This window comes from Mirounga angustirostris, unplaced genomic scaffold, assembly GCF_029215605.1.
Source record: "Mirounga angustirostris isolate CCGP_5_RB_7025 unplaced genomic scaffold, mMirAng1.0.hap1 SCAF_3, whole genome shotgun sequence".
In the NCBI taxonomy this organism is placed as follows: domain Eukaryota; kingdom Metazoa; phylum Chordata; class Mammalia; order Carnivora; family Phocidae; genus Mirounga; species Mirounga angustirostris.
Genome location: NW_026991711.1, coordinates 66,085,242 through 66,100,639, shown reverse-complemented (window position 1 = coordinate 66,100,639; position 15,398 = coordinate 66,085,242). Strand labels below are relative to the sequence as shown.

At 33.5% G+C, this 15,398-nt stretch overlaps 1 protein-coding gene across 9 annotated transcripts in view; it reads left to right on the top strand.

The window, feature by feature from the left end:
- The window catches only part of NBEA (neurobeachin), a 680,995-nt gene that overhangs the window by 459,605 nt on the left and 205,992 nt on the right, over positions 1 to 15,398 (top strand). For all 9 annotated transcript variants that reach the window (XM_064586204.1, XM_054506303.2, XM_064586203.1 and 6 more), the window contains one exon: positions 7,346 to 7,489. In XM_064586204.1, the coding sequence (XP_064442274.1) occupies positions 7,346 to 7,489 (144 nt within the window). The remainder of the gene's footprint in view (positions 1 to 7,345; positions 7,490 to 15,398) is intronic.

Genomic DNA, 15,398 nt, shown 5'->3' with positions numbered 1-15,398 from the left:
CATTAGGATGTTTCCACTGCAAACTCTGGGGTTTTTTTGAATCTTGTTCTATATAAACTATGATTTTTTTTTTCAGTCCTTAGTCTTTAGTAGGTCTTTCCTTTTATGTCAGCATTATTTATGTTTCTTAAGGAAAAAAATACTATGTGTATAAAGTCAAACACGAAATTTAATTTTGAATTTAAATTATTTACAAAGAAAAAGACTTACTTTTTAGTAAACTAGTAAAGTGTGTTGTATACATATGTATCTACTGCTTTCAGATCACGTTAAGGTCAGCATAAAATATTTTGAGTCATAGGCTTTTCAATATAGTAAAAAACGTTCTTTCATCTTATCTGAAATGTTCAAAATTATAAAGTTCTCAGTAACAGATTGATTCGTACCTATTATTGCATGATAACATGTCACCATACCTAATGTAATTAGTTGAGAGGTACATTTATCTTAAAATCTTTTCTTTTTAGGAAAATTAAATAATATCACTTAAAGTCTCTAAAAGCACTGTTCTATAAAAGTATTTGTTGCTCTGATTTCAGCTTTAATGAGGAAAAAGTAATCTTTATTTTAAAATATCCCAAGGAATTCATATGTCATTAATACTTCTAAAGGAAAGCATTTAGGTTTGAATATGAATTGCAGCATTTTTTTAATTATTGAAGTATAACTGACATTGAATTGCAGCATTTTATCTTATTTAAGTAGGGGTAGATTTTTTCAAAACATTTTACAGGCTAGAAATATCGTGAAGTGGTGTATATTGAAAAGAATTTCTTTTCACGAAAGAATGTCCTTTTGTGAAACTGACTTCCAGATGTTTAGAAACATTAGAATTTCTCCTGATGTTACATTTAGATGAAATTGAAATAAAACTGAATTTCTGTTCTGCCCATTTTCTTCAAGTGATGGAAGAGAAGTATGTATTAAATGCATTATCTATGTATAATTCTCTAAAGCAAATTCTGATACCAACTTTGTTGAGAAAGCTGTTCTTTTCCTTCAGATATCTAAGATACTAAAAACTCTTATATTCTTAACATACCAATATACAAAATCAAAAACACATGTCAAATACATCGATGCTTGTGTAGTTTTATTTAATAATACCTTTAAATGAGAATTACGGTCATTAGGAGGAAACAGTTTTTTAATGTAAGCCGTTTACACTCCATTTAATTTCACAGTCACTTCATGGCCCCTGTCTACAAGCTATCCTTCCTGTCTTCAGGGAGCATACCATCAGGGGAGGAGATGAAGGCTCATATTTCATTGTGCTGACTATTATAAACAGAGTAATGACAGCATGGCAGAGGGAAAAAGATTAATCCCAACTGAAGGAAAGGAAACCATTACTTGTTGAATACCTGTTTGTTAGGCATTGTACTGAGACCTTACATGCATGAGTTATCTTGAGTCTTTTAATCCTCACATCAGCCTGCTTTTTTCCTCCTTTATATAAATCTCAGAAGCATTATTATAAGCAGCAAAGCACTGGCTGTATTCTTGTTCAATTTTAAGTTATATACTTAGTAATCTCTTCTAATATCTTGCCAATTTATGTATTTTACCAAAATTTTAACAATCATTTTGAAAGCTGCTTCTGTAAATAAGCTTCACACATTTCAAAGTATTTTAATATCCATTGTCTCATTTTAACATTTCAGTAACCCTGTGGGAGTTTGGTTGGTAAATACTTATTTCTCTTTCACAGGTTGAGAAACTGAAGTCAAGAGATAGGTCTAAATATCTTTTTAAAATAGGTTAATAGATGTTTGGGGGAAAAATAAAGTTAGAATTGCAAAGCTCATATCCAGCATTTACGAGGAGACTATAAAGGACATAAAGAGAGAAGTAACTTATGTAGTGTGCATATAAAATGATTACCATGTGAATTACGCTTATGTTTTCATGTGGTCCTTCAACATTTATTGATTGCCACTTTGATAGCTGACACATATCTAGTAAGATAATACCCAAATAAAAGACTGCAGAAAAAAATATCAAAAAATCATGATAATGTATTTTGACTTATTTGTAAGATAACAAAGTTTATACAAAAAAGGGAGTAATCAACTACACTGAATCTTGAAGGACAAGGCAGGTAAAAGAATTCCATGTAAAAGAAATTACATATGTCAGATTTAAACACCTGAAAAAGTGTTGCATGTTTGGGAACAGAAGCGTTCAGCTCTTGGAGATTATAAGATGTGAAGGTACCAAATTGGTAAAATAGTGAGGTTAAAGAAGTAGGGGCCAGATCATGAGTCATAGACCATGTATTTAATTGTACAGATCAAATAATATTGAAAATATATTTTTACACAGTAGATTCACATTAGATAGACCCATATATACATACATATATCATTTTTAATAGTTAACAAATGAATGCCATATTTCTATACTTAGTGCAAAATAAATAACAGTAGCATAAAACTGGTAAGAAGCTGAATTGGCATGTTTGGGTTTGTATCTTTTCTCTGTGTGCACTAGCCACACATATATAACTTACAGCTTTCCTATTGCTGTAAATTTCTTTTTTATCTTTATTAGTATAGATGTTTTAGAGCTGTATAGAATATGTATAGAATAATTCCTTAAACAGATAAACTACCATGTAGCCTTTTTCTTTACATTAACTATTTATATTTGTCAATAAAAAAGGACAAATAAAATAATTTCTTCACCTTGCTTGTCCAAACTTTCCAGAGAGACATATTCTCTGAATATTTTTAAGATAAGTTAACGTCTCCAACTTGTCATTTCTATATTTTAACTTATGCTTATTTAAAAGATAATAATAATACAAATTTAGTAGTAATATTAGAGTATAATAATACTACTAGAAATGTTTTAGTTCTCTTGTTACTTTGGTTTTAAAATATTATTTGTTTCATGGATCCAGTTTGTTAAAATAAATTTAATGAAAGAAGAACTTTATGTACTTTTGTCTAACACATTATTCTATATTAGATAATGTTTTCACATACAGAGCGACAAGCATATATATTTGCTAAGGAATCTAATGGGTATAGAATATTTTTCTGTATTTGTTATTTGTCACACAATGTGGAAAATAATGTAAAAATAATTTTGGATTTAGATTAATCTATGATTTGGTGGCATTTTATTATTTCTGAACCTTTCTAATTTATGGCATTTTGATGTTTTCTTAGCAAATAAATATATATGGCGTATACTATCCAACTTTAGACATAATTCACACTTTCAAATCTAAGTAAGGAGTTCTGGTGGTTTGTAGTATTTGCTTGTTAATTTCTTGATGAATGGCTAAAGAGGCCAAGAAGTGCACTCAGTCCAACATGTCTTGTGAAGATAGATGATCTCAAATAAATTCTCTTCCCAATCAGATTTTGATTTGTTGGGTGTTAAACCAATTCTTTCTAAGGACAGTGTTTATAAGCCTTGTAATGAGACAGCCCTTTGAGACCTTACCTCTTTTTGCTTGTAATTTTGATGAATGAAACTCTAATTCATAAAAGATATTGTGATTGAAAAGCACCTTTGGATCTTGTACACTTTAATTTAGATAAATGTTTCGTGCAGTACCATAAAATCAGGAAGTTTACTGAGCTAAAAACTGATAACACTTCAACAGGGATGGTGAGTTCAGTGTGTCGGTATGGATCAGTTTACTATACATCTTTTTTTTTTTTTAAAGATTTTTTTTTTTTTTAAGATTTTATTTATTTATTTGAGACAGAGAGAATGAGAGAGACAGAGAGCACATGAGAGGGGGAAGGGTCAGAGGGAGAAGCAGGCTCCCTGCAGAGCAGGGAGCCCCATACGGGACTCGATCCCGGGACTCCAGGATCATGACCCGAGCCGAAGGCAGTCGCTTAACCAACTGAGCCACCCAGGCGCCCTACTATACATCTTTTAAAGGCATAACTGTTTTTACTGTTTTAAAACCAGAGAGGATAAAATTGAAAGCTTAATATACGTTTCAGAGCTCACCTACTTTCATTACGTTTACTTTATTTGTAGATTTTAATTTTAATAACACAAGAGGATTGTAAAGCTTTTTTCTTAATGACAACACAGATAAAACGTGGATGTCCACAAGGGAAAATTTGTTTTATCAGGCTGACTCATACTTAAAGAGTTTTATTGATTATTTCATATAAAGAATCAAGTTCCCTTTGTGTAAATACATAAATTCTCCAATTTGTCCCCAAACTGGAGACAAATCACCAAGACTCTCTGAGAAATCTTAGGATCTTCAGATTAAGAAGTATCCAGAGGTAACTTTCATGTCTCAGTTTATTCATTTGTTCTGCGTATATGTGGGCTCGCTCTGTGCCAGGCAGTGTGCTAAGAACTGAGAATACAAAGACAGAAGCACATTGCCAGTGATCAAGGAGCTTTCAGGCTATTCCGAGACAACAAGCCAACAACCAATTACAGTATCTGTAGCTACAGTAACAGGATTTATAAGGTGTGGTGGAAGGGTCAGGGAAAGAGCACACAAACTTACCTTAAGAAATCAGAGAAGGGAACACAGAGTGGGTAGACTTGAATTCCATTTGGCGACTGTTTGTTACACGTCTGCTGGGTGCCCCACACTGAGGCTGCAGAAATGAGGCCAGAGCTCAGTGGAGAAGACAAACACATAACAGATAACACCTGTCCGGTGTGGTAGAGTTCTGCGTCAACAGTGAAAATACAGAGCAGTTGGCTAGGAAAGGCACCTAAAGGAGGTGAGTTTGGGAGATCAAATAGGAATGAGCCCCAAAAAGGAAGAAGGAAGGAACACACCATACAGTAGGAATAATATTAGCCCAGGTAAATAGGTCTGAGGACCTATTTTGGAAGCTATAATAGGTTCAGTATTGCTGATGGGGGAGTGAGAAAGGATAATGCAAAGCTGGTAATGGGAGGATAAAAGGCCTTGCCCAGCCATGCCAAGGAGTTTAGATTTGGACTCCCAGCATAAAAGCCTTGCATTGAGTGTTGTTGATTGGAAGGAAACATTATGCAGCAGGAAAATATCCTCCACTTATTTTTGCTTTGTAATAATCACTCTGACAAAAATGTGTGGGATGGTGTGAATAATGGAGCTATTGAAGACCTCCAGACCAAAAGAGTGGTGGCCTGAGCCGGGGCCATGGCAGTCACCTTCCAGGATGACCCCTAGGTTTGTGGCTTAAGTAAGTGGGTTGATCAAAATTGGGGGAGGTGGAGAAGCAATAGATGATTCATTCAGTTAGGGACATGTGGACTTAGGAATATCCAGCTGCAGATGTATAATAGCAATATGACTATAAAGACCTCAAGAGAGGCTTCTCAGTTATTAATGATTGGATTCACCTCTTTTGTTCTCAAATGATGCAAGCTCTGGGTTTCTCAAATTAAGTTACTACCCAAGAAGCAAACAAGTTATAAAGATAGCCACCCCCAGAAGGGTTCTGTTTTACTGGCTTTATATCATCAAGAAACCAAATAAAATTAAGATAAGGTTCTAGAGCATTCAGTAATCAGTCCTCAATCTTTTATTCCAGAAGTAAGAATCATCTGTGGGCCAGTGAAAGAAAGATATACATATAACCTATTTAATGCCCTTCACCTCCTACATAGCATTGAGTTGTAATAATACTGTTTGTTTCTGAAGTACTTATCAAAATATATATTTAACAATCTATTTATGCGGTTATGCTATATATATATATGTGTGTGTGTGTATATATATATATATATATATATATATATATATATATATATTTTTTTTTTTTTTAGCCATGCTTTCTAAATGCTATTATCCAGTAAGAGCTAGGATGACAGACCATAGCTCTGTGACAATAACATTCTACAGTGCTTTTGTGACATCACTGTGTTCATCATGTGGTTTTTACTCCTATATGTGCTACTTTTGAGCCAACTTATTAATGTTTTAGCAAACAGAATTGGCTCTGCGTCGCTGACAAAAAGAAGCGTGCAAGTTGCAATGAAAGAGGCGAACACTTTTGCAATGCAAGCGTTATGGCAGCTAGATGTACTTCCAAGAAAATAGTTGAGCAAATATCACAGACAGTAATGGACTGTTGGAAGTCCTATACTGGGCCTGGGAGAATGACCAAAAGTATTGTTAATTATTAACTGGAGGGAATTTTGGCCAAAGGCATGGCAAGATTGGGAGAATGATTGCATATGTACACAGACAGACCCCTTACCAGTCCCTAGAACTGTGATACAACACCACCACACAGGAGTGATTTATTAGGCTCCCATTTTCAGGAATATATCCACCACACCTAATGAAATGTGTGGGTATTTTCCCGGGAAATGCTGCCTCCCTGAAACCTATATACTAATACTACAGCTAGAACGCACTAAATATTACATTTTCTTCCAGGCTGAATTCCAGCCTCAAGTGATATGAAATAAAGATATTTTTAGCTAAATATACAAATACATATAAATATATATATGTATATATATATATGTACATTATTTGCTGTTCAGATAATTTTAGAGTCATCATCACCTGCCAAAGCAGGTGGCTGAAGTGGCTATTCTTAAAATATTGAAATATAATGTTGAAATACAAATATTGAATTATATCTGTTAAGGAGTCAAATCCATGAGGGATTCAAATGCATTGTAATTTTTAACCTTTACACTGATTGACATGCTAATGCTGGGTCAGCTTTGGCTGTATTTCAGTTTTTCTGACTTGCTTTGTTTTTGTATGTTTGGCCTTCTGTACTATTTTATCTGACAAAATAAGGCTATCAGTTTCAAAAAACATTGCTTTCACTGACTGTTAAGGAAATCGCTGCTGTGCAATACATTTGGTGTCTCCATCATTCCTAACTTCCCAGTGACCACCACTGTGCTCTTCAGATGTGGACACCTTCTTGTTTTCTTCACACTTCTCTCGTCTACTTTCAAAAAAAGATCTGATCAATTGATTTTCTAATTCACACAAAAGTATAATTGTGCAAAATTGTGTACTTTTATGTATCAGAAAACCAAGTTTGTGGTGAGGTGCAGATTTTTTATAGAAAGTGGTGATCTTAGAGCCCCAAGACGTGGATTTGTAGTCTTTTCTCTGCCACCAGCCAACTCCTAGGTCCCTCAGTGAGGAATGAGATTTCTCAGCCTTTCTCCTCCTCTGTAAAAGAAGGGCAGGTGACTGATTACACCCCCCTGTCTTTCTCAGTTACTTTGAACACCAAACAAGATAAAGAAGGTAAAAATGTTCTGTAATTGTAAACTCATACATAAATGCAGCATATAATTATAAGAAAGTAATAGGTTATTTTTAATACTAAAAGCCAAACAATCATAATAATCTAAATTGTTGTATTTCCTTTGTGATTAGGCACTGAAGAAGATGTGGTAAAGTCCAAGAAAGCCTTCAGAAGTCAAGCAATAGTGAATCAAAATGCAGAGACAGAACTTATGCTGGAAGGAGATGATGATGCAGTCAGTCTCCTGCAGGAGAAAGAAATCGACAATCTTGCAGGTAAATGTTTAAATATCTTTCTTCTATTTGTTGTAAGTAAGAAATATAAAGTTCCCAAATTTAAGATCTACCTCCTGGCGAATGAGTTGGTGCCAGTGGTTGGAACGATGCAGAATCATGTGAACATTAATAATTTACTTCATCTCACTTCTAGTATTGGAGAGAGGAAAGTACATATCAAACAAATATGTATTTTACTAATAATAAATGAATGGCTGCATCTACTTTCTTTGTAATGAGGAGCAACTTTTTAATATAGGAGAAATAGCATATAGCAGAAGTTGTCCCGTCTAACTGCCTAGGTAATTGGAAGGGGAGACAGAATGATAGACTCATTGATTTACGAGTGACTCTAGCCTCCTAACAGCCATGAAGAATGGCCACGTCAGCCAGCAGACACTCGAATTTGCCATTTCTTCCCTGCTGCCACTCTTTGGAATGTCCCTGGTGTTTTTCTGTATACCCACACTGCTGATCTCCACCATTAGCAGACAATTCTTGTTTTCACCTTGTCCTGGTGCTGATCTAATGTCAGTTGAGAGCAGTATCTGCAATGACCATGTGGGATATGGATATATGGATATATGCATTGGGCCATAACCTTATATGGGTTTTAAACCATCTTTGAGAATCTGATGAAAACAGATTGCTTCATGAAGGTGCACGTCTAATTTTATACACAATTTTGGAGGGTTCACTGACCCCTGGAAACCAATCCATAGAACCATATCATAGATCTCAAGGTAAAAACTCCTGCTTTAGAGTCTCAAGAAGTGGCTGCATCTTACCTCCATTCTGTATTTTCAGCCCATACAACGTTGGGGTGGCAGATAGCAATAGAGAAGTGGACTTGTACTCATCATTCGGTTTACAAAACAGCACTCCTGTTCCAGAAGTGTGCTGAAAATTATCTGGCATGCTTTATGAAAGCCTCCAAAGATGTTTCTTTTTTCTTTTTTTTTTTTAAAGATTTTATTTATTTATTTGACAGAGAGAGACAGTGAGAGAGGGAACACAAGCTGGCAGAGTGGGAGAGGGAGAAGCAGGCTCCCTTTTGAACAGAGAGCCTGATGCGGGGCTCGATCCCAGGACCCTGGGATCATGACCTGAGCTGAAGGCAGATGCTTAACGACTGAGCCACCCAGGTGCCCCTCCAGATGTTTCTACCAGTTAGAGATTTCTCTTTTTATCAAAGAGATGTTCTTGTTAATTGTAAACTAGAGATGGCAACTTATCCTCCCTCTTCTAGAAAATGTTTCATAAGGCTACTCGAATGCCAGCTCCTGGATATACCTATGTCACTCACATTTCTGTATCATGAAAATTATTTGTCCTATTTAAAACTAATTCTAAGTCTATGAACAAATGTTTGCCTTGAATTCCTAAGTAAATGTTGAAGTTTTGGTTTTGTTGTTTTTGTAGTATGTTTTAATAGTTCAGAGATTTTCTCTGAGGCCATTTGGAAATTTAAGCAAATGAAGTCTGTGATTTGTTTTTGCCCACAGATTTGTTTTCTCTTTTCCTGGTCTTATTCTTGATCCTAAAATACTAAAGAAAATTTATAAACATGATTTGTGACCCTTTCAGATAATATGTTGTCTTTCCTCATCCACATATGCTAATAAATATTATTATACAATTTAGTTTAGACTCTCTGGTCCTTAGTTCCCATTATAAAGGTAATTAATTAGTTGATACAAATTTGGCTGATATCCTGAAGTTTATTATAATAAGATCTGCCCCAAACTACCAGAGGCAAAATCCAATAAAGACTCATAACTTCTTTATATTTCTCTCCTCTGATGGTGGCTAGAGTAATTATTAGTATTAATTTATGCTTATAAGCAAAATTCCCAAAATAACATTAAGTTAAAATATCTAAAGAACAATGAAAGTATGCCTGCAGTAAATTATTTAAAAATCTAATTGTGTGGCTTTTGACCAATTCACTCTGTCAAGACTCCTCTAACTTCTGTCTTTTAAGCAGACTTTTCTTTGAGCAGATCCACTCCTATCCATTTCCACCTGGTTCTAATTCATGCTCTTTTTGCAGAATCTTTGTGTCTGATGAATTTTACAAACTGTCCTAAAATATTGATCCCCTGTCTAGTCTATAATGTTCCTCTTTAAAAGAGAAGCCCGCAAATGTGACTCTGAGCTTTGAATTCAGTAGAAAAGGAGGGGATGGATGTTTTGTGAAAGGAGAAGTAAGGGTAACAGAAATAGTCTGCATAATACATAGGTATATATAGATTCATTCTGTAAATGCTGAGGCCTATTTATTAGCTAGACTGGTGTGATAGTCACAATGTCACATAAAAATCATTTTAGGTGATTAACATAACAATAAAAAGAAGTTAATTACAAACCACTGTTCTTAGATTTTAAAAAATCAGCTGTGAATAAAATTTCAGACCACATAAATATGTAACTGTTTTGTTGTCTTTGTCTCAGAAATTAAAAGTTGTTAAAGGATAATGGCTTTCTTATATGTAATTTATTGCTCTAAATAACCAAACAGTGCTAAGCTGCCTAGAGAAAAACTTCACGATCACAGGAGATGAGATCTAAGTCCACATTAAAATCCAGGAGATCCTAAAATCGGTGCACAAAATTAATATAATCCATACTTGGTGTCTGGAAGTATTATGTAAAATAACAAATGCCCATTTTCCACTTCTGAGATGAAAATTATGGGTTTATCTTTTCATGACTTAGTAATATGGCTTGCATATTAGTAATGTAAGAAATGTACCTTCAAAAATATACAAGTTTAAAAAAAGGTAAATGACAATAAAAAAGGAGGAAAAATATATATACAAGTAATTAGAGTTCTTAGATTTAGATATTCTATGAATGAGGAACCATTTTTATAATATTAATGGTAAACCTAAATCTGCTGATTAGTATAATTCATTTTCCTGTTCTTACAAAGCCCTGTTTTGCTGACAAGCACACAGATGAGGAGACCATGCATTATAATTTGTCAATGTGCAATATTTCTTAATAGTCAAGTTAAATTCCAGGGGGAAAAAAAGATGCTAATTAGAAAACTAAGGGAAAGTACTAATTTAGTTAATATTATATTTGGGATTTTAAAAGATAGGATCAGTTTCTGTTTATAAAAAGAAGAAAAGAGAAAGAAGAGTAGCTAGCATGTCTTACTAAGAACCAGGCAGTGTCTAAAGAGCTTTATATGCAGTAACCTATTTAATATTCACAGTAACTCTATGAGCTCGATACTATTATTACCCTAATTTTACAAATGAGGCTATAGAGACCAAGAGAGATTAAGTAGCTTGTGTAAGGTTAAGAAGTAAATAAAATAATGTATTTCCTTAAAAATACATAAGTTATGCTTTGAATTCAAATATACCAAATAGTATATTGAAATATGCATGTGTATATACTTAAAGATTCTTCTAAAATGATGTAAAAATAAGATCCTCAGCTTATACCTCAATTTTTACACTGGTTTTATTATACTATATTTAGAAGTCTATGAATATGCACAATAATTAATTTTAGTTTTATATATCTGTTCTTGAAAATCATTCTGGTAAGTTAAAAAAATCTGATAGAATGTTTTTAACACAATTTTATATAAATATTGACTCTTGTGTTTTTTCCCATTTGCTTTGGAGTTTTCTAGTTTTAATAAAGATAAAATGGTCCACCAAGTTCTGCAGACTTAAATGTCATACAATTTTCTGTTTCACTTTTAGTTCCCTTTCTTCCCAAGCTGTTCATCTCAAGAGGCAAGTTAAATGTGTGTGATTATTAATTACTCAATTTATTATGCACTGTAGCAAATGGCTAATACAATTATAACATAGAAGTATGCAAATGAATTAAGTAATTATTATATTAATAACACCTAGCTTAATTTATTTTAATTGCTTTTTTAGTTTGTAGTGATTCACCAAAGTGAATTAGCACCTAAGATACCATACGTAACTAAAAATTTCAATTTACTAATTATATTGTTACTTAAAACACTGAAATTAATTAGTATAATGCAACTGTTTTTAATCTAAAATCCCAATGTATATTTTAATTTGAAACTCAGCTTGGCAAGTTATTTCTGCAAATAATTACTGAGTAACTGAAGTTTCAGATTAATGAAAATTTATGTGAAGTGACAAGTGAATGATTTAATTCAACTGATAGAACTGTGTCCCACTCATAAAATGTACCTCATTTTTTTTTAGAGCGGTAGTTCTGTCACATATGCCAAGTGACAGTAGAAATATTTTCCATAACAGATTTGGAATTTGTCCAGATTTCTCTATTGTTACTTCCAAATATTCCTAATTTTGCCAAGTTAGGGAATTCTGAAATCATCATGGTGATGGTCCTTTATGGTTTATCAGTTCTGCAAATTATTAAAAACAAATTTTTTGTTTATATATGTAAGCTATTATTACCAATAATCCACCCATCCATTTAATGTCAAATAACTTGAAAGAGTTTCCATAGGTTTACACCAATATCCAAACTTCTTTCTTTACCTGAAATATCCTTCACACATCTCTCTTCTACACCTTCCTTTATCACCTATCAAAATCTCTACCCATTTTTTATAACTATATTAAACACTTGATGAAGTATTCACTGGCCAGTTTTGTCACCCCATAACTTTTTTGTGGCAACAATTTTATTGAGGCATAACTCACACACCATACAATTGTCCCTTTTAAAGAGCACAATTTAATGATTTTTAGTATATTCACAGAGTTATGCAACCATTATCACAATTTTAGAACATTTCATCACACCAAAAAAGAAACCTCTATACTCTTTAGCTATTCCACCCAATTTTCCCATGCCCCCTCCACAGCCCTAGAGGACCACTAATCTATTTTCTCTCTCCATAGATTTGACTATTCTGAACATCTCATATAAACATAATTGTATGATATGTAGTCTTTTGTGACTAACTTCTTTTACTTAGCATAATGTTTTCAAGACTCATCCATGTTATACCATGCATGTCCCTTTTTACGGTAAATAAATGGTGAATATCCATTTTATGGATATATCATATTTTGTTTGACCATTCTTTAATTGATGAACACTTGGTGTGTTTCCACCTTTTTGCCACTGTGATTAATGCTGCTGTGGACATTCATGTACAACATTTTATGTCAACGTATGTTTTCATTTCTCTTGAATATATACCTAGGCATGAAATTTCTGGGTCAAATAATAACTCTATTTTTATCTTTTTGAGGAACTGATAGACCATTTTCCAAAGTGGCTGCATCATTTTACATTCCCATCAGCAGTTTGTGAGGATCCAATTTCTCCACACTCCTAATGCTGGTTATTATCTGTCTTTTTTATTATAGCCACTCTATAAAATTTTGATTATACCATTCTTAAGATACTTATACAAGATGTCTTTCTGTATGTTTTCTCTTTCCTTTTAGACTATAAATTCCTTAAGTATTGTGACCATATCCCATGTACCTTTACCATGAGGAAATCTTCTAATACAATTACTAGTCCTAAAAAGGTTCCCATTGAAAAAGTTAATGTAGGTTGAAATAAACTAGAGAGCTGAGATCATTATCTAGTTTATACCAAAACCAAAAAAACAAAACAAAAATTTTGAGCTATTAAAATTAAGTATTTAAGGGCTTGGATTATCAGAGCATCTGCTCATACTAATTGAATTATTCAAATTACTCAACTAGTCACTTGACTTTCCAGTTAAGAACTAAATTAATCTTTCTTCCATTCCAGCTTCTTCTAATTGTACCATTTTAACTAAATGTCTCTTAAGGTTCCCATTTTAAAAGTCTGGATACCACTGTGACTCTTAACCAAAAAATATTTTCTCTATCACATGGAAAACATATTCCATAACCAAAGGATTACAGTGTTATTTTGAATATTTAAAAAGAGTAACTAGTATAGAAAACTAGCAACATGGGAAAGAAGTGTAGTATAAAACCTGGATATTTTTATATGGCTTTTTCCAAGTGGTAGATTTATAATCCTTTTCACACACACATACACACTATATACCACACACAAAGTCGAAAATCCAAAACTCAGAAAAAGTGCATTATGTGAATTTAAGAATGAAAAAATAGAGAAATAAGGAAGACATCTACTAAGAGAAACAGGGTGTAATCAATAGGAGATTCTCCTAAGTGACTGTCAAAGCTTCCCTGCAGGACACACCTTCAATGCCCTAAAAAGTTCTCAGGTATACTTTCACTAATGTTAAGACGGCTGTACCTTTTCAGACTGTTTTTCTTGTTCATTGGTCAAATTTTTTGTCTGTTTTCTGTTATCTTTATTCTACTAATTCAAAGTGAAAGCAGGGGCACCTGGGTGGCTCAGTCGGTTAAGCATCTGCCTTCGGCTCAGGTCATGATCCCAGGGTCCTGGGATGGAGCCCTGCATCGAGCCCCCTGCTCAGCAGGGAGTCTACTTCTCCCTCGGCCTCCCTTCCTCCCCCCTTCCCACCCCCCCACCTCATGCTCTGTCTCTGCATCTGTCTTTCTCAAATAAATAAATAAAATTGTTAAAAAAAACACACACAAAGTGAAAGCAGGTATCAAATAATTGGAGGGGGGGTGGAAACTTACTTAGAATTTGTTTTAAGGTTAACCATTCCTACCTCCCTAAATCTCTATTTACTGCATTCACACACTGATTTGCTTAGTCTTAACATCTATTAAATACTTAGGGTGCAGAACTCTGGGACTCAGAAACTGATAGAAAAAAGAATCATCAAGAGAATTAGGCCTGCTACCACTACCTCTCAGTAACTTCAGTAACCAGGAAGTTAGAACATAAAATATGTCTACCCTAATAAATGAAAGTCAACAATTAAGATGATCAGATAGATACTGTAGGCCTTCAAATGTTCTAACTTAGAATGTCCAGATACCAGAGGCAAAGTTGTTTATATATAAATTGAATGTTACCTAAAAACTCAGCAAAGGAGGATAAAGCAAAATGTACAGCATATAAGAAGGAAGAACTCAAGATTCAAGAAAAATATAATAAAAATACAGGAACAGCAAAATTCTAAAAGCTGAGAGTTTTTCAGAGAAATACATTATTAAAAAAGAAAAACATTTGAACCTAAACACAGAAAAGTTTTATTATAGTTGTTTAATGGAATAAGAGAGTAAGTACTATAGAAGGAACAAGTTCAGTGTTACATAGAGACAGATAAACTTATACTCAGATCATATCTGCTGGAGCCTAACTACTCTGCAGTACAATTCAACTATGGTTAATGAACAGTCTTTCCCTAATAAAACTAGTATTTTTTACAAGATTTTTCCATACTTATTTTATGTAGTTTTAGTTACAGAGTCTAACTAGAATTGAATCAATCTGAATTTTGTATTTAGAGGGAAAATGTCTTTTAAACATTCTGGATTCTCTAAAATGCATTTTGCTCGGTATTTTCCCCTTAATTTTTAAGCCCATGTGTATTTCAAGGGAAATTTAATCCATATGTCCCTGACTCACTCACACTTAACTCATCAAAATATTGTTTAGTAAAAACTATTTGATGTTGAAAAAGCCTTATGAGTCTTTATAAGTCTTTTTTCTCTCTCTTTGAATTAGGAAGTTGCTCTGCCAGTCATAAATAGTATACCCAAAGGGGTCACATTCAGCTTCAAACACAGTATTCACAGAGCTCTTGAAGACAACATTAACACATGCCCATTGCCTACAAAAACTAAAATATTTAAATTTCTAACAATTTTTTGATTCAGTTAAAGAGTTGTAAAAATAAACAAAAGCTTTACCTTGACTATCTAGCCTTTTTACTCTCTCCTCATTATTTTTACAATGTCCCCAAGGCCATTGTAGAGCCTGCAACATTTTGCTAGAATCCATATTTCGTTAGTTTCAAAAGTGTATGTCTCCTTCA